At 57.4% G+C, this 18,685-nt stretch overlaps 2 protein-coding genes across 3 annotated transcripts; one reads left to right on the top strand and one right to left on the bottom strand.

The window, feature by feature from the left end:
• Nucleotides 1-1,258: 1,258 nt before the first annotated feature.
• Nucleotides 1,259-4,786, top strand: MYL5 (myosin light chain 5). The gene is made up of 7 exons (XM_086705697.1): nt 1,259-1,393; nt 1,880-1,987; nt 2,176-2,251; nt 3,034-3,138; nt 3,649-3,727; nt 4,349-4,397; nt 4,685-4,786. The coding sequence occupies exons 1-7, from the start codon at nt 1,391-1,393 to the stop codon at nt 4,784-4,786; spliced, it is 522 nt and encodes a 173-aa protein (XP_086561823.1). The 5' UTR covers nt 1,259-1,390.
• Nucleotides 4,591-13,468, bottom strand: SLC49A3 (solute carrier family 49 member 3). 2 transcript variants are annotated; one of them, XM_086705695.1, is made up of 10 exons: nt 13,267-13,468; nt 10,084-10,242; nt 9,686-9,899; nt 9,448-9,524; nt 8,312-8,449; nt 8,058-8,174; nt 7,163-7,315; nt 6,764-6,921; nt 6,428-6,537; nt 4,591-5,835 (listed from the first exon to the last, which is right to left on the bottom strand). In XM_086705695.1, the coding sequence occupies exons 1-10, from the start codon at nt 13,399-13,401 to the stop codon at nt 5,669-5,671; spliced, it is 1,428 nt and encodes a 475-aa protein (XP_086561821.1). In that variant the 5' UTR covers nt 13,402-13,468; the 3' UTR covers nt 4,591-5,668. The 2 variants fall into 2 exon arrangements, with proteins under 2 accessions (XP_086561821.1, XP_025777744.2); XM_025921959.2 differs by having other exon boundaries at nt 4,591-5,875; nt 13,267-13,465.
• Nucleotides 13,469-18,685: the final 5,217 nt, after the last annotated feature.

Below are 18,685 nucleotides of genomic sequence, written 5' to 3'. Positions count from 1 at the left end.
TGTCAGGGCCAGCTGTCCGTGTTGAATCCCAGTATTCTCCCAGGAGCCAGACTCCACGGCTATCTTTAGTGCTACCAGCCCGGGAAACCTCCCCAGGGTCCCTGCCAGCGTCTCCTGGCCTTCCTCACATCAGGGGCCTTCTGAGCACAGATCCTACATGCCTTCCCTTCTCGTTGCAGTGGTCCCCACTCCTGCAGCCCTGCTAGGGTCTCCCCAGGCATCACGGTCAGACCCTGCCCAGCTGAGAGTGCAGCCTTGCCTGGGTCTCCCACATTAGTGACAGGTTGTCCCTCTGGGCGTCCTCCAGGCAGAACCCCAGGAAGCCCCCAAGTCCCCCCAGGCATGTCACGCCTCCCTAGGTCCTGCGCAGTGTCTGTTGTCTCATACTTAGTGGAGACCAACAGTGAGCTGCCCCTGGGATCGCCTCAGGGGTGTCACGTGATGGAAGGTATGTGCCCCAAGGGGCACGACCCCTGCTACAGTGGCACTCACATGTGATGTGGTTCCCAGACGCACCTGCAGACTGGCTGCAGCTGATGCTTCCCTACCAGGTGCAGGCACGGGGGCTCTGAGGGCTTGTTCCCCAGGTATGGAACTGCAGAACCCTGCCTGCCCACTTCATTCGGCCACCAAGCGCCCTCCTCCTGCTCAGCCTACAGACCCCACCCCCGTCCTTTCCCACCCCTGACCTTCACTCCCCTCAACCCAAGACCAGGACATCCAGCCCCTGATTCTGTGGTGACCTTGGTACCTGGCACCATTCACAGGCACCTGTGTGCCCTCCCCAGCTTCTGCCTGCTGGGCCCCGATGTAGGGGGGAAACTTGCCCGAGTAACGGCCCAGGGCCCAGCCCATGTGGATGGCCCTTCATCCCAGAAATGCTATCCCCACTGTGTTCCAGGCAAGGAGTTCCCTGCCATGGGGACGGGGCCCTGGGACTTATCTGCCGCCGAGGCAGATAGGTGAGGGTGCACACAACATGCTCGAGGAGTGCATGGTGACCAGCCCCGAAGGCCACTCACAGTAACTTTGTGCAAATCTGGGAAAGGTGCTCCTTCCTCTAGTTCCCATAGCTCCCGGGTCTTTGGTCCACATGTAGGTGGCCCTGGAGATGTACAGAAAACAGGAGAACAAAAGCTTCTGGGTGAGGGGCAGTGGGGAGGTGCCTGGAAACCTGGGGGCCCTGCCGGGCAGGGCAGGATGGGCATCTGAGTCACCCGCCAGCTGCCAAAGCTCACTCTGCAGTTGTCCAGTCCCCAGGGTAGCCCTGTGCCTGCCCTTGTAGGGAGCGGCAGCCGGAGCCTGAAGTGTCCTGGGGGACTGGGTAGGAGCTTAAGACAGGCGACCTAGGCAGGGAGGGCACAGACCATCGCATCAGGCAGACCTAGGCATGGTGAGTGTGGCCCGCAGGCCACTGGGGCAGGAGCGAGTGTGAGTGTGTGTGTGTTTATGCACAGTGTGCGATTGTGACTATGTACGCTTGCGTCACCTACACAAGCGTGTGGTGTGTGTGTGTGTGTGTGTGCACACAAGTTGAGTCTGTTTACATGCGTGAGGGTGTGTGCAGTGGGGAGGAAATCTGTGCTCCGTGGCCGTCTCCATGCAGGTCTGGGGCTGAGAGACGAGGGCCCTGGCTCCTTGGGTATTCAGGCCCAGCTGGTTCCTCCTGGCTGGATGGCAGGGCAAAGCTCGAGATGAGCTGCAGGTGCTGTGCTGTCAGGGCTCCTCACACCCACACCGGGCGCCTACAGCCATCCCAGCCCAGGGACCCGGGCTTGGGGTTCCCCCGGAGCCCCTGGTGCTATAGTCCCTGCGTCCTCTGCCTTGCCTTCCAAAATGCCAGCCTGGAGGGCCCTCAGCCTTGCTGTTCTCACATTAGGCCAGCAGGAAGACCAAGAAGAAGGAAGGGGGGGGCCTTCGGGCCCAGAGAGCATCATCCAACGTCTTTTCCAACTTTGAGCAGACCCAGATCCAGGAGTTCAAGGAGGTGAGGCTTTGCTCTTGTCCCAGGTCCCCTCCACCCAGAAGCTCCTGACTCAGGGGCCCCCTGGGAATCATAAGGCAGGTGACCCAAAGACCCTATGGGAGCCTCGCTCCAGAGCCAATGAGAGTAGATGCCTGTCCTGACATGGTGTGGCTGGCCTGGCAACCTAGTCACCCTGGCTCCGGTTTCAGGCATTCACGCTGATGGATCAGAACCGAGATGGCTTTATTGACAAGGAGGATCTGAAGGACACCTATGCCTCCCTGGGTATGTGCCGTGGGGCAGAACCCCGCCACACCCCACCTCAGAATGTCCTCCAGCCCTGGAGAGCCTTGCTCTACGCTTGGGCCCTACAGCCTGACCTGACATCCCACGTCCCATGGGCCATGAGGAGGTGGGCCGGGTCTCCCCTGGGGGAGAAATCCCTCTCTGGTTTGGCCAGGGCATCACTAGATGCCCAAGCACAGGCATCATGGATGGGGGGGTTGGGACAAAAGCTCCAGGGAAGGGCTAACCTCCCAGAGGGACACCACTGCCTGGGGAGGCTTGCCCTCCTGCCCCCAGGCATGCTAAGGAAGCCCAGAAACAGACCCAGGAGAGAATGTGGAGCCAACTTATGCTCCTCTGAAGAGCCAAAGACTGGCCCTTTCCCCCTCAACTTCCCATCTGGGGCCATGTTCTCAGCCTGAGGCAGTCCCAGGGGAGGACAGGTAGGTTTCTTTCCTCTGGGCCCCCTTACACCCAGGTGAGATCACAGTCTCCCTGGACCCCATGCGTGGCCTCTTCCTCCTCCTCAGCAGTCCATCTCCCCGGGGCTCAGGTTTTGGGGTTATGCCGACGTGCAGAACCTGTACCCCACCACACTTGGGCCAAGTGTCCCCCCCATCTGCTCACTGCCCTCCTTCTGGTCTCCCCAACTTGATTCTGGGGTCACCTGGAGAATGATGGAGTTGGGAGGCCAGTGGGGACAGCAGACACATCAACAACAAGAACAGCCAGGGTGAGTGTGACATTCCTACCCAGCGTCCCCGGTCTTGTATTGGCAACAGGCAAAACCAACGTCAAGGATGATGAGTTGGATGCCATGCTCAAGGAGGCCTCGGGACCCATCAACTTCACCATGTTCCTGAATATGTTTGGGGCGAAGCTGTCGGGTGAGAACCATGGGGTGGGGAGCACCATGGAGCCAGGCTTCTCCCTGGCCAGGGGCAGCCTTCAGGCCAGTCTGCCAAAGCCATCTGTATTTCGTTAGCTCCTAACACTTACAAACCCAGGCATTTCACATAAAAATCCAAATTTTCCAATTTGATGAAAAGCCTAGCATTCTGGTACCCACATCTGTGGGCCACACGCCCAGCCTACCTCCCATCTGCCTACTGGCGACAGCCTCTGTTCTTCACTCGCTGAGCCCTCGCTCCACCTCTGGGCCTGGGTAGAACTCTAGGGACCCCCAGAACAGTCCCCTCAGGGTGGGTAGAACTCCAGGGACCCCAGAACAGTCCCCTCAGGGTGGGTAGAACTCCAGGGACCCCAGAACAGTCCCCTCAGGGTGGGAGCTGCAGAGTCTCCCAGGCGCTCAGGAGCTGGAGGTGGGAAGGCTCTGGGATGGCCCAGAGCAGGACTGGAGCCCTAAAAGCCCCTGGTTCAAGGCCTTTTGTGGGCAGGTACGGATGCCGAAGAGACCATCCTAAATGCCTTCAAGATGCTGGATCCTGAAGGCAAAGGCAGCATCAACAAGGACTAGTGAGTTTGGTCACAAACGCCTGGGTGTCTCCCCTGAGGGGCACCAAGCCCCCCCCCCCAACCTGGGCATCTCTCCTGAGGGGCGCCAAGCCCCCCCCCCCACCCCGCCCCAGGGTCCAGGTGTTGGGCTGCCTGCCCCAAGGTCCCAAGTCCCTCAGGGTAACTGAGGGCAAAACCAGTCCTACCCACACCAAGGCCGGGGCACCCAGTAACCCAGCTGGTCATGCCACTTGTACGATCACTGGGTCTTCAACCCCCTTTGAGGGCTACATCAGCCAAGCACTGGGAGTGGGCACATTTGGTGTGCCAGGCACTCGCCTCTAATCCCTCCTCAGTCTCCTCCCTGCAGGTGGAGCCCCCCACAAGGGGTAGTGACCCCTGAGTGTCAGGAAGGACTCCCAGTGACCACTCCCCGGTGCCTAGGACTCCCCCTAGAGCCAGGCTTCCAAAAGACACCTGCACCGTGAGTGGGTGGGACTAGAGGGTGAGCGTCCCCCCCTTGAGGCATCCCACACAGAAGAGCCAAGTCACCGGCTCCCCTGGGGCCACCCCTCCGGTTCTTCTGGTGATGGTCCCTTTCTTCAGAGCAGCCTAATTTGGCTTCTCCCTCCTTGTCCTCAGCATCAAGCGGCTGTTGATGTCTCAGGCAGACAAGATGACCGCTGAAGAGGTAACGGTCCACTCCGCCCCCGCCCCACCCCCTCCCCCACGGCCCTCCGTGCAGCTCCAGTGTGGCCCTCTGGGCTCCAGGGGGGATACTCCCTGGGCCTCCAGAAGCCGCACCATCAGGGTGGGCAGGACACCCAGTGGCTGGGCCCTGGTCCCACCCCTGGCTCCCCACAAGCAAAAACAACACTGGGAGCTGGCTGGAGTGAGTTGCCTGTAATTCAGCGGACCATTTTGCTCCTTCGCCTCCTCCCTGGGCCTGACCCGCCCCCACACCACCCGGGCTCGCAGGTTAACCAGATGTTCCAGTTTGCCACCATCGATGCTGCAGGCAACCTGGACTACAAGGCACTGAGCTACGTGCTCACCCACGGGGAGGAGAAGGAGGAGTGAGGGGCATGGCCCCGTCCCCCTGCAGCCCCTGGGCCGCAGCCAGTTCAATAAACGTGAACCCACAAACCTGCCTGCCAGTGTCTGCAGAGGGAGAGGAGGACGCGTCACCTGGGGGTGGGACAGTCTACAGGTGGGGAACTTCCGCCTGGGTGGGGGAAGTGTCTGCCTTGGCAGGGAGAGTGTGGGGAGGGTCCACTGTGGGTGGGAGTGTTTGCTTGGAACCAGGAGAGTCTGGAGGGGAAGGGCCTGCTGGGGTGGGAGCATCTGCCTGTGGGGTCCTCCCTCTGCTTCCCCTCCCCACCCAACCTGCCCCCCCCCCCCACTGTGCTAGCACTCATCCCAGGGCATTAGGCCACTCAGTGGTCAGCAGAGGTTGAGTAAAGCTACGGGTTAAGAGCCCCCAAACACGGCCTTTCTCACAACTGTCGATTCCAGACTCGGTCATGCTAGGGGCCCCCAGGGCCCCCAATCCCTCCATGTCCCCCTCGGCTCTTGTCTCTCTTGCTAGGTCCACTCCCACACGCTGCTCCAGCACCAGCCACCCTGGGTCTGGCCTGGCCACTGGGGTGTCTGCTTGTCGCACGGCACCAGCAGTTCTTGCCACAGCCACAGGGTCCTCTCTGGGCCACCCTGCCTTGCCCCAAGTCCCCCCGGCACCTGCATGAAGCTGTCACCCTGTGACCAAAGCCTGTCTCTCCTGGCCTCCCCTTCATGTCCCCAGAACCACTTCTTGATGCGCTAACTGCTCTCTTAGCTTCCAGATCTCGTCAGGGACCCTTGTGACATCTCTGCAAGTCCTGAGGGTTCCAGGGGCTCAGGGCTCCCAGGAACAAGAAGGCGGGGCCAGGAGAACAGCTCTAGGGATGAGTGGCCCCGAGCTTCCTAGGGCGCCAGTGCCGGAGGTCGTGTGGATGCCTCAGGGGGTGGCTGCCGGGTGGGGTTCGCGGTCCACGGTCGCAGGGGACATGTCCTCCTGGATGGAGCAGCTCGCACTGGCCTCAGCCTGGAGGCGCCGGTATGGTGTGTGGAAGAAGAGAACCAGGAAGCAGCTGAAGAGGGTGCAGAGGCCAGCCATCAGCAGCATGGACACTGGGGAGACACAACCCAGCTCTGTTCTGAGGCTCGCCCAAGCAGCCAAGCTCCCCACACAGGACCCAGAGTAGCCACACGGCTGGCAGAGCCCCCGCGGACCCCACTGGCCACGACCAGAGAGTGACCTGGAAACAGATCTTGCCCAGCATCCAACGGGCCCTGAGGGCATGTTCACAGACCCAGGTGTGGTGAGATCCAAGGTCAACGGCATGGGGTCCCTGGACGTGGCCATCCTCATCTCTGTCTCTCTCTCTCTTTCCTCTCTTTGCCTCGCTCTCTCTTTCCCTGATCTCATTTTTAAACAACTCACGGGGGCTTAAAAGTTGAGCTTTCATCAGGGCCTCAGGGCTGCTCCCACCATCCTAAGCCTTGGTGGGGAAAGGTCGGCCTTGTTGCCCTCCAACTCTACCCCGCCCTAGCCCTGTGCGTGCCCTGCACGTGCCAAGGAGAGCAAAAGATGCCGAGAGGAAGGGGCCCGTGGAAGGGAGTTTCCAGGGCCGGAGGTGGGGGGGCTAGGCCCTGAGGTCCCATGCAGGCCGGGGCACTCACCCTGCCAGTCCAGTGGGCCCTGGCCATCCCGGCAGGTGGAGACAGACGGCTCCGCACGGCGCACGGTCAGGGCAGTCAGCAGGGCCATGATGAGCACGCCCTCGGCCTGCCTAGACAGCCACGAGGCCTTCAGCCCTGCCCCAGGCACCGCCCACTGCTCTCGGTGCCATCGGTCATTCTGAGGGCAGCGTGCTGTTCCGGTCAGTGTGGACCCCAGCAGCCAGCCTAGGACTGCACGCAGCTCAGAACGTGCAGGTGACCCACTGTGTAGCCTGGAGTGGGGTGAGGGGAGGGTCTCTGGGGTCCCAGGGAGGTGGCAGAGGGACCGACACTCACCCCAGCACGAAGATCAGGCCCGCAGCCGCACCCTCACCCGCAGGGAAGGAGCACTCAACGGCCAGCTCCATGGCAATGGGTGCCACCGCGAAACCAAAGAGGCCAAGCAGTGAGCAGATGGCAGCCAGCGCGAGGGTCTGTCCCTGCAGCTGAGACACCTAGGGGGCAGTGAGCCACACAGAGGGATGGGACACCCAGACCCAGCCAGGCCCTGGACCAGCACCCTGTCTGAGCTGAGCAGGGGACAGGGTCAGGGGACCGGGGAGCCCATCCCACCCAGGGACCACTCCAGTGGGCAGAAGGTCGAAATTTCTGCTTTGACCCAGTTGCCAGCTGCCCTGCCCCAGAGCACCCCACTCCCACCACTGTAGGGTAGTCTTGGTTCGAGGGGACTCTCACCAGAGCAAAGGCCACACAGACCACGGAGGTCAGACAGAAGCCAATCTTGACAGCTTCGGTGAAGAGCTTGGTCCGGTCCACATACAGGCTGAGAACCAGGGCCCCCAGGACCCCAAACACAATGAAGAGAGCCCCGCAAAGGCCTATAAATTCCTGGAGGGGAAGAGGGGGTGGGGGGCACCCCATCATTGGGGCACAGTGACACCGGGGCCCCAGGAGGAGGCACTCACCTTCAAGACACACACCATCACCAAGAGGCCCATGGCAGGGTGACAGGGAAGGCTCAGCTGTAGGATCAGCTATGAGCGAGGGGTAGCATGTCCTCCACTGGAGGCGCCGCTTTCCTGTGTCGCCATGGCCCGGGAACTCAACAGTTGCTAAAGGCAAGGGCCTGGTTGCTGTAGACACCCTTCAGTGCCCACGGGCCCCTCATGAGCTGGGAACATGCCAGGCCTGAATCCCACACCCAGGGCTGATGCCAGACGGGGGAGGGCTTGGCCAGAGATGCTATGAGCAGAGCAAGGCCTTTCCAATCTCCAAATATCAGAAGAGGACCCTTCGGCCCTTCAGGGTGGAAGCCATCCTGGGTGGGACACTGGGAAAGATAGCGGAAAGCACACACAAAATCCCAGGCCACTTGGGCACCGCCACCATCCCCTCCTCAGGGCCACCACTCATCCTCAGACTGTATTTGGCACCTGACACAACTTTTCACACACGGCATCTCAATACCACCCACAACAGGAGGTTACCCTGTCTAGGTGTGGAAATGCAGCACTGGGGAGGTCCTGGGCCACCTGACCGAGGCAGAGGCAGACGGCCTTCAGGGTGACAGTAATGGCCCCCAAGCCCCACCCTTGAGCAGGAGAAAGGGCCAGGGTGGGGCAGCACTCACGTTGGAGTAGCCCCTCACACAAAGGACCTGCTCCAGGAGGGCCGAGAAGCTGGAGAAGATGCCGATGCCGCCCCCGAAACACACGGCCAGGACGACATAGGCTCTGTTACACGAGAGCTGGGGGAGAAGGCGCCGCTCAGCACAGGAGCTCCCGCAGGACATGCAGAGGCTCCGACAGGGCCTGTCCTGACCCCCTTCCCTCCTCAGCTCCTCCCCACCCCGATGACCCCAGCCCGGGATCCCACGGCACCGACCAGCTTCAGCCCATCCAGGAACTTCTCTGAGGTGGAGTGGATGGCCCTGGCGGAAGGTGGGGTGGGGGGCACGCTCTCCAAGAGGCAGGCGGTGGCCAGCAGGCAGGTGATGCCGGCAGGGATGATATAGATGCCCAGCTGGGGAGAGGGTGCACGTGAGTGTGCGTGCGTGTGCAAGTGTGTCTGCGAGCACACGAGTATGTGTGCGTGCGCAGGCCCTCGCAAACACGTGCACATGCACACGAGGGCTTCACGTCCGCCGCTCTGGGCACCAGGTGGCACACGGCCCCCCTTGCTAGCCACCCCCACCGGCCATCCCTAGGCAGACAAAGGCAAGCCGGGGGGTCTGCTCGGCTTTGCTTCATCCGGAGCCCTGGCTTTCGAAATGTCACCCAGAGATGACTTCCTCGGTGACAACCTTAGCCCCAGACTCACCCATCCGCCTGCCAACTGAACCTTCCTTCCTGCCTTTGTGAATGACCCCAACACTTACCTGGCTGCACAGCTGGAAGCCCCTCGCCTCTCCCAACCTGGCCTGAGCTCCCCCCGCCCCCGCCCCACCCAACCGAAGTCCCAACGCCCCGCCTGGACGCTGCAACCGCGTCTTTGGCTCCCCGAGTCTTTGGGCCAGGTTGAATCGCTCTCCCCCTAGACACCCCCAGGGTTTCCATCACATCAATGGCAACCACCTACCACCTGGCTGACCCTTCCCTCCACGGCAGACACGCTGGCCTCTGGCTGCAACCCCTACCCCTCAACCTCACATCCACCTCAGGGCTTTTGTTGGTCCCTCGTCTCCCTCTCCGGTCCGCCCCATAAACACTGCCTCCTGCTCCAGTCAGCCCCTCAGCTCACCAAAGGCCTCTCCCCACCAAGGAAACCAACATCCTGGTCCCTAGAGCTGTGTCTGACAAGGTGCCTAGGACTCGCACATGTGGAGAAATCCCGCGTGCACCGGGGCCACTTGCTGGTGTGGCCACAGGGAGGGGCAGGTGCATACTCACACTGGCTCGTGCACACATTCCACACAAACACTCACGTACACATGTGTGTGCACACGCGAGCCCATCATGCCCCCACACACACACCCCACACAAAGGCACACGCGTGTGCCTGTACCTCATGAGCTCCCTCACCATCATGGGGATGTCCTCCTCCTTCTTCACCAGGGCAGGTGACAGCAGGTTGGCCACCAGGATGCCCAGGGGGTTTGCTGGATGGACAGATGGAGACACATGTCAGCTCAGCCATGGCCAGTCCTGGTCCCCAGCCCACAGGCAGAGCCCTTTGCTCTCTGAGAGCTGGGAGCACAGAGGTGGCAGGACCCTCTCCCTAAGCCACGGGAGACCATCAGCCTCACCCCCCGCCACTCACACATGGTGCCAATCATGTTGGCCGTGGCTCGCTGGTGCTCGGGGAACCACAAGGCAGCCAGCTTGGCCGGAGAGAAGATGACCAGGGTCTGGGCCAGGGCACAGAGGCTCTGCCCACCCATGAGGAAGGCAAATGGGTCCTGGATCCCGCCGACCATGAAGGGCAAGGTTCGGAACACACTCCCGGCAAAGTTCAGCCATGCGCACACGATGGTCTGCAGGGATGGGGTTGGAGCGCTGCCTGGCCAGCCCGGACTCCCGGCCCAGCACCCTGCCCTCCGCCCTGCCACCCCAGTGGCTCTGCCTGGAGATCCCCAGAGAGGAAGCAATGGCTCTCGAGCCCTCACTCAAGGACCCTGCCCCATTCAAGAGCTGACCCTCATGTGGGGTCTGACTCACTGCCCAGCGGAGCCCAACAGAATCCAGAACCCAGATGGCCACCACACCGGACGGGATGGACGCCACGAGGTAGACTCGCGAAAGCCAGTTGATCTGCTCGGTGGAGAGGAGGAAGTGGTGGGCAATCATGTCGGCCACGGGTGCGAAGCTGAGCCACAGCTGTGGACACACGCTGGCGTCAGCCCATGGGGCAGGTGCCACGGACACCATAGCCACCCACTGTCCCAGGCTCAGCCAGCCAGTCTGAGGGAGAGAAAGTGCCTGGCGATCCCGTAAGGGCCAGTGTCTTCATCCAGTCACCTCCAAGGGAGTGCACCAGGTTGGGGGGGGTGGTCAGACAGTGTGCCCGGGATGCAGAACAGCACCATCCTGCAGGTACAGTCCGGTGGGGGAGACAGAGGCTGAAGATCCAGCCAGAGCCTGCAGGATCGTAAGCCCTACCAAGACTGACCCTCTAAGGAGAAAGCCCAGAGGGCTGCCAGTGAGAGGCAGATGTCTGAAGGGGGAAGGGGAGCTCTACACAGTGCATGGGCATGAAGACGCCTAGACCAGGTACTGGACAGCACTGGAGCCTGGCAGGGTAGAAGAGGGGGTCTGGATCCTGGCATCCCAGTCGCACAGATGTACAGATGGCCCAGACTGGCTGGGCAGAGGAGCGCATCTGGGGGGACACTCGGTGCCTGTGGTGAATACCCAGATGGATAAGGGTAGGAGGCTGGGTGGGCCTGCAGCCATTGAAGGGATGTTTCCACAGGAGGGCGGGGGGGGGGGGGGTAGAAAGGGGCCCAAAAGGTATCTCTAGCTTGTCTGCAAACTCAGTGATTGAGTCCCAGGTGGAAACACCTGGATTATGCGCTGGCCCTGCCCAAAGCCAGCCCCACCTGTCCTACAGGAGACCCAGGTGTTTGGGACGTGAGGCCCTCCCTGACAGGTGACATTTCCCAGCTGTAGGTGCTGTCAAGTGCTGGGACTCAACTCCACAGACCTTCGGCCAGCAGACCTAAGGCAAGACCTTAAGCTCGACTGGGTCAGTGGGGAAGACCACTGACCTTCCTGGTGGAGCTGAGACCCCTGCACGGGTGAGGCAAGAGGGGAGGAGGGGCTCTCCAAGGATTACTGCAGGTGGGAGAGGGGAGATGGGCCAGGGATGGACCAAAGACAAGGGCAGCACAATTCAAAGTGCACAATCACTGCAAATCTGAGAGACCCAGAAATGCAGGGGCTGGCCCCAGACCACACCCTCCGTGGTGAGGCCAGTGAGATCCAGGCTTGCTGACCCAAACAGACATTGACCACAAAGTCTCACATGACAGAGAACTTGGGCAACAGCTGCCTTTTCTTCCTTTTCCACCCTTTTCTTCTTTTTTAGAACAAAACAGAGGACAGATCTTCCAGGTTCAGAAAAAGACCTGTTCCTGCTCAACTGATCCAGCAAAGACAAACCGCGGGGTCTGTGCTCCAAACCCGCCCTGCTGAGCCGAGCCCATTCCTTGCTCCTCCCCAAAGCTTGTGGCTGGCAGGGCAGAGACAGGTCTAAACTGTGCAAGGCAACATGGGGACAACAGTTTATCTCCACTGCATACAAGAATTCCCTTCAGGCCACTCCAGCCCTGCCGGGTGCCTCCTTGTATCCCTTGAGTGTGCTGACAGATGCCCCACGTGCTGGCTCTTGCCCAGACCACGAGGCTGTCTCCTTGGGTCACTCTGAGGCCACCCAGACCTCACTCCAGACACTGTTCCACCTGCCTCTGACACTGCCCTCTCAGAACCATAGAGCTGTGGTCACCTGGCTGCAGACAAGTCCACGAGGGGACATGGCTGGGGTTAGCCTCATGGTCGGTGTTTATCGTGGTGACCAGAGCAGGGACCGTAATTCCCGATGAGAGTCCTGCTTGCTCCGTAACGATTTGTGGACCAAAGGAGATTGTGGACCAAAGGAGAGTGCAGCAGGATACTGCCTCAGTGTCCAAGGGACTTCTCGAGGCCATTCATGATACCCGTCCCCTCTCAGAGTCATCAGAGCAGTTCTAGGGGCTGTGTCCTCAGACCGCTGGGCCCAAAGCCAGCTCCGGCTTCCTAGCAGCTAGAAGCACCTGGCCGACAAGCCACTGTGCAGAGTCCCATAGAGAAAAGAGGTTTCCAGAGTCACAGCAGACTTCAGCCCAGGCCATGGATGCCACCTGGTCCCAGCACAGGGCTGGCTCTCCACACGCAGTCAGCAAGGAAAAGAGGCAAAAGGCCCTGATCAGTTTGGAATAACATCCAAGAGTGGTTGGACACCTCCCTGAGGTGTCTGCCCACACTCAGTTCACCCCCACTGAGCCCGCTGTACGTGATGGGCTAGGGAAAGAGGGGCCCAAACCTCTGCACAGAACAGCTGAGGGCTCAGGGGTGAGCTGGAAAGAAGCAGGTTGGGGAGCTGAGCCCCTGTAAGTGGGAGACCCTGTTCTCACTGCTCAACCGGTCTCCGGTCTCTGCTCTGTGTGGGTTTCCAGGGCAGGGTCACTGCCAGCAGTGGGAACCATTCTAGAACAGGTAGTGGGTCACTGGGGACCCCAGCTGGGGAACTGTGGAGAGGCTGTGCACACAGGTAAGGAAGGTCCCCTGTGAGGGTCCCGCATACTGACTCAGAAACCCAGTGAAGGCTCCAGGGCACAGGTAAGCAAGGCGGCTGAGCCCTGCCTGCCTTGTAGACTGGGGTGGGGAGTTTGGAGAGGGAGGGCAAGAGCCAGATCATGAAGGCCTGTAGCCAGACGTTGGGTGTTCTGGAGGAAGACCCCTCTCCAGCTATGACAGTGACCCCCACCTCCTCCTGAGGAATGGAGGGACTCTTTCGAAACCACCACAGGTCACAGGACCCAGGCTGGGCCGCCTGGAGGACAGATGCCAGCTTTACTGCCTGTGCAGCCACAGCGGGGAGAAGGGCCTCTGGTCCCACGGCCACGCGCTGAGGTCGCCGGCGCCCCCACTCCCAGCGGTCCCATAGTGCACACCGACCCCGTCTTGGGTGCAGCGGGACACTGGAAGGTGCGAAGCGCGCCGACTCAGGCGGGGTCCCAGCTCGGGCCGCCCGCCCCCGCCCGGAGGCGACCCCAGACCCCCATACCGGGGCATTGGAGATGGAGGCGACCCCAGACCCCCGCACCGGGGCATTGGAGACGGAGGCGGCCCCAGACCCCCTACCGTGGCGTTGGAGAAGCTGAGAAGGCTGAGCACCAGCAGAAAGACCCAGCGACGCGCGTAGACGCGGTAGTCCCACAGCGCGCCCAGGGCCTGGGTCGCGTCGGCCCCCGGCCGGTCCCCCGCGGGCAGGACCATCGCCCGCCGCTCCCGCCGCCCGGGTTGAGGAACGCGGCGCCCGGGCCAGGACCGCCCCGGAAGGTGGTGCCAGGCGCGCGGGGCGGGGCGGGACGGGGCGCTCGGGGTCAGTCCCCGCCCCGAGGGACGGCGGTCGCTGCTCCGCCCAGGGGGAAAGATACCAGTCATGAAGTTGGACCCAGCTCCGTTGGCCAGGATGGAAGTGTCTGCCACAAAAACAGGGACAAAGTCCCCTCGCCGAGGCGAAGGAGGTCACGGCCTCTGTGTGGTCGCAAGGCGGACACGCCCACGCGGGTGGGTACAGGAGAGGGCACCCATGAAGTAACTCTGCCCGGCACGAGGTCCGCATTTCCTGAAAGGGGTTGTGGAAAGGTCCCCTACACTTCCCCCCACCCCAATTGCTGCCGTCCAAACAAGTCACCAGGAGCGGCAGGAGGCCAGCGTGGAAGAGGAGGCTGGGGTCAGTTTGCCAAGAGCCTCGAATCCAGACGAGGCATTAGATTGGGCCCTTGTTGGGAGCAGGAACCAGGGGACTGGGCAGAGTTGGTGCTGCTCAGGAGGAAGGCAGGGTCCAAGGCTAGCCTGGCCTGCCCAGGGAAAGGGCCTGGGGACCTGGGGGCACTCAGCCTCCCCCATCCGGTTACTGTCTGCAGTTTGCAACTGAGGAAACAGCTGGGGCAGAGTGGGGCCAGAACCGTGAGCTGCAAGGCAGAGAGGAGGGGATGTCTGCCGTCTCTCCCACAGAACACGCTTGTGGTGGGCCAGCCTCCTCTCCAGCTTCCTCCTCACCCAGAAGTCCACCTCGGAAATCTTCCCTTCTACTCTCCAAATACTACTCTTCCTAAGGTCGCCCATGATCTCTATGGGGCCGACATAAATGGACGAGATGCTATTCCTGTCCACCTCTGTGACCCTCCTGCTCAGCTTGAGAGGGCCCCTCCTCCCATCCTTAGGGCTCTTACGTGGAGTAGGCAGCTCAGTAAGGTCGCAGTCGTATTTTTTCATACCAACGATGGACATGTGGAAACTAAAATTAAAGACACAATACCATTTAAAATTACTTTGGACAATTAAAAATTTTAATCTTTAAAAAATTTTACAAACCCTCCCCCCCCCCCCGGGTCAGTAAAAATTAATAAAAGGAAACCTCAATAAAAATGGAGTCAGTGGGGTGCCTGGGTGGTTCAGTTGGTTAAGCATCCGACTGCAGTTCAGGTTATGATCTCCTGGTTCATGGGTTCGAGCCCCACGTGGGGCTCTGTGCTGGCAGCTCACAGATCCTGAAGCCTGCTGTCTCTCTCTCTCTCTCTCTCTCTCTCTGCCCCTCCGCTGTCTCTCAAAAAAAAAAAAAAAAAAAAAAAAAAAATTTAATGGAGTCAGGAGTCCAGAAGGGGGAGCTCTCATGCAGTACCATTCAATATCAGAAATTGCCAGTACAGACCCTAACAGAAGAATTGTCAACAGGAAAGAATCATCAGTTACAGGCCCCAACAGGAAAAGATACGCATGATGCATCTCCTACAAGGAATTAACCACCCCTGCAACTCAGCCAGTGAGGAACTGTCATGACTGTACACTCTTGTCTTTTTCCAGTGGACTTTAATTCAAAACAACCCCTCCCAACTTCCTCCTTCTCTTTAAAATAACATTCCTCTCCTTTGTTTGTTCGACTAGCCTGTGATTTTGGCCGTAGCTTGCTTGTCCCAAATTGCAATTCTTTGCTATTCTCGAGTAAACTCATTTTTTTGCTGGTAAAATAATTGACTTATATTTGTAAGGTCAAAAGGTATAAATTTAGCAAACTGTACACAGAACTTGTATGCTAAAAATTATGCAACACAAATGAAAGAAATCAGTGAAGACCTATAAAAAAGGGAGAGATGTACCATGTTCATGGATCAGAAGTCTCAACATAGTAAAAATGTCAGTTCTCCCCAGATTGATCCGTAAGATTAATACAATTCCTATCAAAAGAGTTTTGTAGGGGCGACTGGGTGATTCAGTTGGGTAAGCGTTGGAATCTTCTTGATTTTGGCTCAGGTCATGATCTCCTGAGTTCATGAGTTCCAGCTCCTGGAAGAGCAGAGCCTGCTTAGGATTCTCTTTCTCTCCCTTTCTCTCTGCCCCTCCCCTGCACACAAGCACACACATTTGCTCTCACATGCTCTCTCTCTCTCTCTCTCTGAAAAGTAAATAAATAAACAATCAAACAAAGCGTTTTTTAGACATAGAGTGGGAGAAAATATTTGTAAACCACATATCCAACAAAGGACTGGTATCTAGACTATATAAAGAACCCTCAAAACCCAACAGTAAAAAAGCAAAGCGAAAGTTCAATTAGCAAAAGACATGAAGAGACATTTCACTGAAGAGGAAATACAAATGCCAAATAATTATGAATGGCTAACATCATTAGTCATTAGGAAAATGCAAATTAAAACCACAATTAAAAAAACACAATGGGGACGGCTGGGTGGCTCAATCGGTTAAGCGTCCGACTTTCGGCCCAGGTCATGATCTCGTGGTTCATGAGTTTGAGCCCCGAAGTCAGGTTCTGTGCTGACCGCTCAGAGCCTGGAGCCTGCCTCAGATTCTGTGTCTCCCTCTCTCTCTGCCCTTCTCCCACTCGTGGGGGGGGGGGGGTGCGCTCTCTCTCTCTCTCTCTCTCTCTCTCAAAAAAAAAAAAAAATATTAAAAAAATTCTTAAAACCACGATGAGATACCACTACACACTTCTCCGAATGGCTAAAATAAAAAACAATGACATCAAATGCTGGTGAGGTTGTGGGTAACTCGGTTACTCATCCATTGCTGATAAGAATGTAAACGGTACAGCCACTGTGGAAAACAGGTTGGCAGTGTCTTATAAAACCAATAAGCAGTTATCTTATGACCTAGCAGCTGTACTCTCAGAGTTTATCCCAGGAAAATAAAAACTTATTTTCCACAAAAATCTGTACCCAAATGTTCACAACAGCCTTATTTGTGATACCTAAAAACTGGAAATGACTCAGATGGCTTTTAGTGAGGAAATGTTTGAGCCAACTGCAATGCATCCAGACCGTGGAGTGGGCTCACTGGGAATGGACTGTCATACAGGAAGCAGTCTGGGTGAATCTCGGGGCAATTACACTGGGGGGAGGGGCGCAGAATCCAAACTCAGAAGGTTATATCCTTTATGATCTATTAACTTTAAAAATAAAACCGCCACTTATTTTACCAGCAAAAATGTGTTTATTTGGAAACAGCAGAGAATTGTAGTCCAGGGCAAGCAACCTACTGAAAAACCATAGGCTAGTTTGGAGAACAAAGCAGAGGAGGCTCTTTCGGAGAGGAAAGAGAGAGTCAGGAGGGCAGAAAGTCCAGCTAGGAGCTGGAAGTGTAGTGGCTTCTCATTGGCTGGGCTGTGGCAATCTCTCATTGGCTGGGCTGTTGCTGGGGAGAAGGAAACCTTCCTCCTGGTGGAATAATAAAGCAGTGGCAATCTAGCACTAACCTAGAAGGTTGATTCCTGTTGATTCTGCAATTAAGAGCTTCACTTGTGGAAACTCCCTATTCCATTTTAGTGAACTTTCCCTTTATTAATTTTCACAATTCCATTTGTTAACATTTTTGAAAAGATAACATTTTAGAAGTGGAGAGAAGATTAGTGGTTTTAGGCATGAGGGGGCAAGTGGGAGACAGGGTCCTCCTGGTGATGGAAATCTCTACCTTGGCTGTGGCAGTGGATACAGGAACCAATATGTGTGAAACAAGCACGTGAAGCTAAGTACACACATATGAGTGTAAGCAGAACTGGAGAAATCTAAGATTGTGATTCATCAATCTTGGTATCAGGGTTGTGATATCATACAGTTGTGTTTTGAAGATGTTATCTTTGGAGAAACTGGGCAAAGGGTACAAGGAATCTCTTTATTATATCCTACAACTGCATTTAAATCTATAATCATCTCAAAATAGGTTTAATTTTAAAAACTCACATAGGGCACCTGGGTGGCTCAGTTGGTTAAGCGTCCAACTTTGGCTCGGGTCATTGTTTCACGGTTTGTGAGTTCAAGCCCTGAATAGGGCTCTCTGCTGTCAGCTCGGAGCCTGCTTAGGATCCTCTGTCTCCCTCTCTCTCTGCCCCTCCCTTGCTCACACACGCACAAACTCTCTCTCAAATAAATAACATGAAAAATAAAATAAAATAAAAACTCACATAGGGTGGAAAGCACATTTGTTTGGCAACAACTCTTTCCACTCTCACATTTTATTGAAATTATGGACAACTATCTCCAACATAGCATCTAAGCTTTTCAGATTTTGAATCCAGGTATAGCACCATCCACAGAAGTGTCTTCCTGAGCCCAGAACACATCCGCACACCTTTGGGACCACCGCGTCTTGAAGAGGCCCTTTAGTGATCTCCACCTGGTGTCTTCCTTTTGGCATGAGCTTTAAAGACTTGTTTGAAATAACACTCAACACACAATTATGACTAAATGTGTTTCAGTTTTTTATCTCCTTTTTTCTTAACCAAATACAGACTCCCATCAGCAACCCAAACTAGCACTAGTCAAGACTTCTTCAGGCTGCCCGTGTCTTCCCTAAATAGTGTCTTGTTCACAATTAAGCGATCGAGAGCAGTCCCTTTGCCAAGAATAGAGTAGAGGCAACGCCTTCTCCACTGACAGTATCAGGGAAGAAATCTCACCTTATCTGATGAGATGGCCACAGCCCATCCTGTTTGTTTGGTCTTTACTTGTCTTTTATCTGCTCCTCTCAAGAGAATGTCAACTATTTGAGGGCAGGAGCTGGTATGTCCACGCCCAAATCCCTGGAACAGGATACAGCCAGCACACAGCTGCGGGAGAAAATAGAAGTGTGTGGGGTGGGTGACCTTCTGGCCTGTCTAGCAGGTTCTCCACAGGGCGGCCCACTCCCCTGACCCCACCCTGCAACGCACATCCTGGACAACAGCCTCTGGCCTGTCTGATTCCGGAAGCACACCCTCCCTTCCCAGCACCCACACCCTCGTCCACTCCGTGCTGCTTTCCCCGAGTTCAAGGCTGCTGAAAGCCCACACACACCAACACTACCCCACAGCAGGGAACTGAGCAAGCAAGCAAATCAGAATCTGGATTCGCAGGCTGCCTCAAAAAGGACGGCGTGCCCTAGTCCTTATCCTTCTGGGAGGCCAATCGGGGAGTCGATCTGAAAACAGTTCACAAATCTGCACTGGAATGTGTACCTGTTTAGTTAAATGAACAACACCTCTGGTCGCTGTGGTCTGCACTCCAGT

This window comes from Puma concolor, chromosome B1 (assembly GCF_028749965.1).
Source record: "Puma concolor isolate L17-30 chromosome B1, mPumCon1.1.hap2, whole genome shotgun sequence".
Lineage (NCBI taxonomy): Eukaryota > Metazoa > Chordata > Mammalia > Carnivora > Felidae > Puma > Puma concolor.
This window is presented reverse-complemented; position numbering and strand designations above follow the sequence as displayed.

Bases quoted from the DNA above. Each gene is read 5' to 3' on its own strand.
- SLC49A3 (XM_025921959.2), bottom strand. From the start codon at position 13,401: ATGGTCCTGCCCGCGGGGGACCGGCCGGGGGCCGACGCGACCCAGGCC. The intron at 9,900-10,083 runs GTGAGTCAGACC...CCATCCCTGCAG, and splicing joins CTGTTGGGCTCCGCTGGGCA to ACCATCGTGTGCGCATGGCT. The intron at 8,175-8,311 runs GTCGGTGCCGTG...CTTCTCCCCCAG, and splicing joins TCCTGGATGGGCTGAAGCTG to CTCTCGTGTAACAGAGCCTA.
- MYL5 (XM_086705697.1), top strand. The intron at 2,252-3,033 runs GTATGTGCCGTG...TATTGGCAACAG, and splicing joins GGACACCTATGCCTCCCTGG to GCAAAACCAACGTCAAGGAT. The intron at 4,398-4,684 runs GTAACGGTCCAC...CCGGGCTCGCAG, and splicing joins ACAAGATGACCGCTGAAGAG to GTTAACCAGATGTTCCAGTT.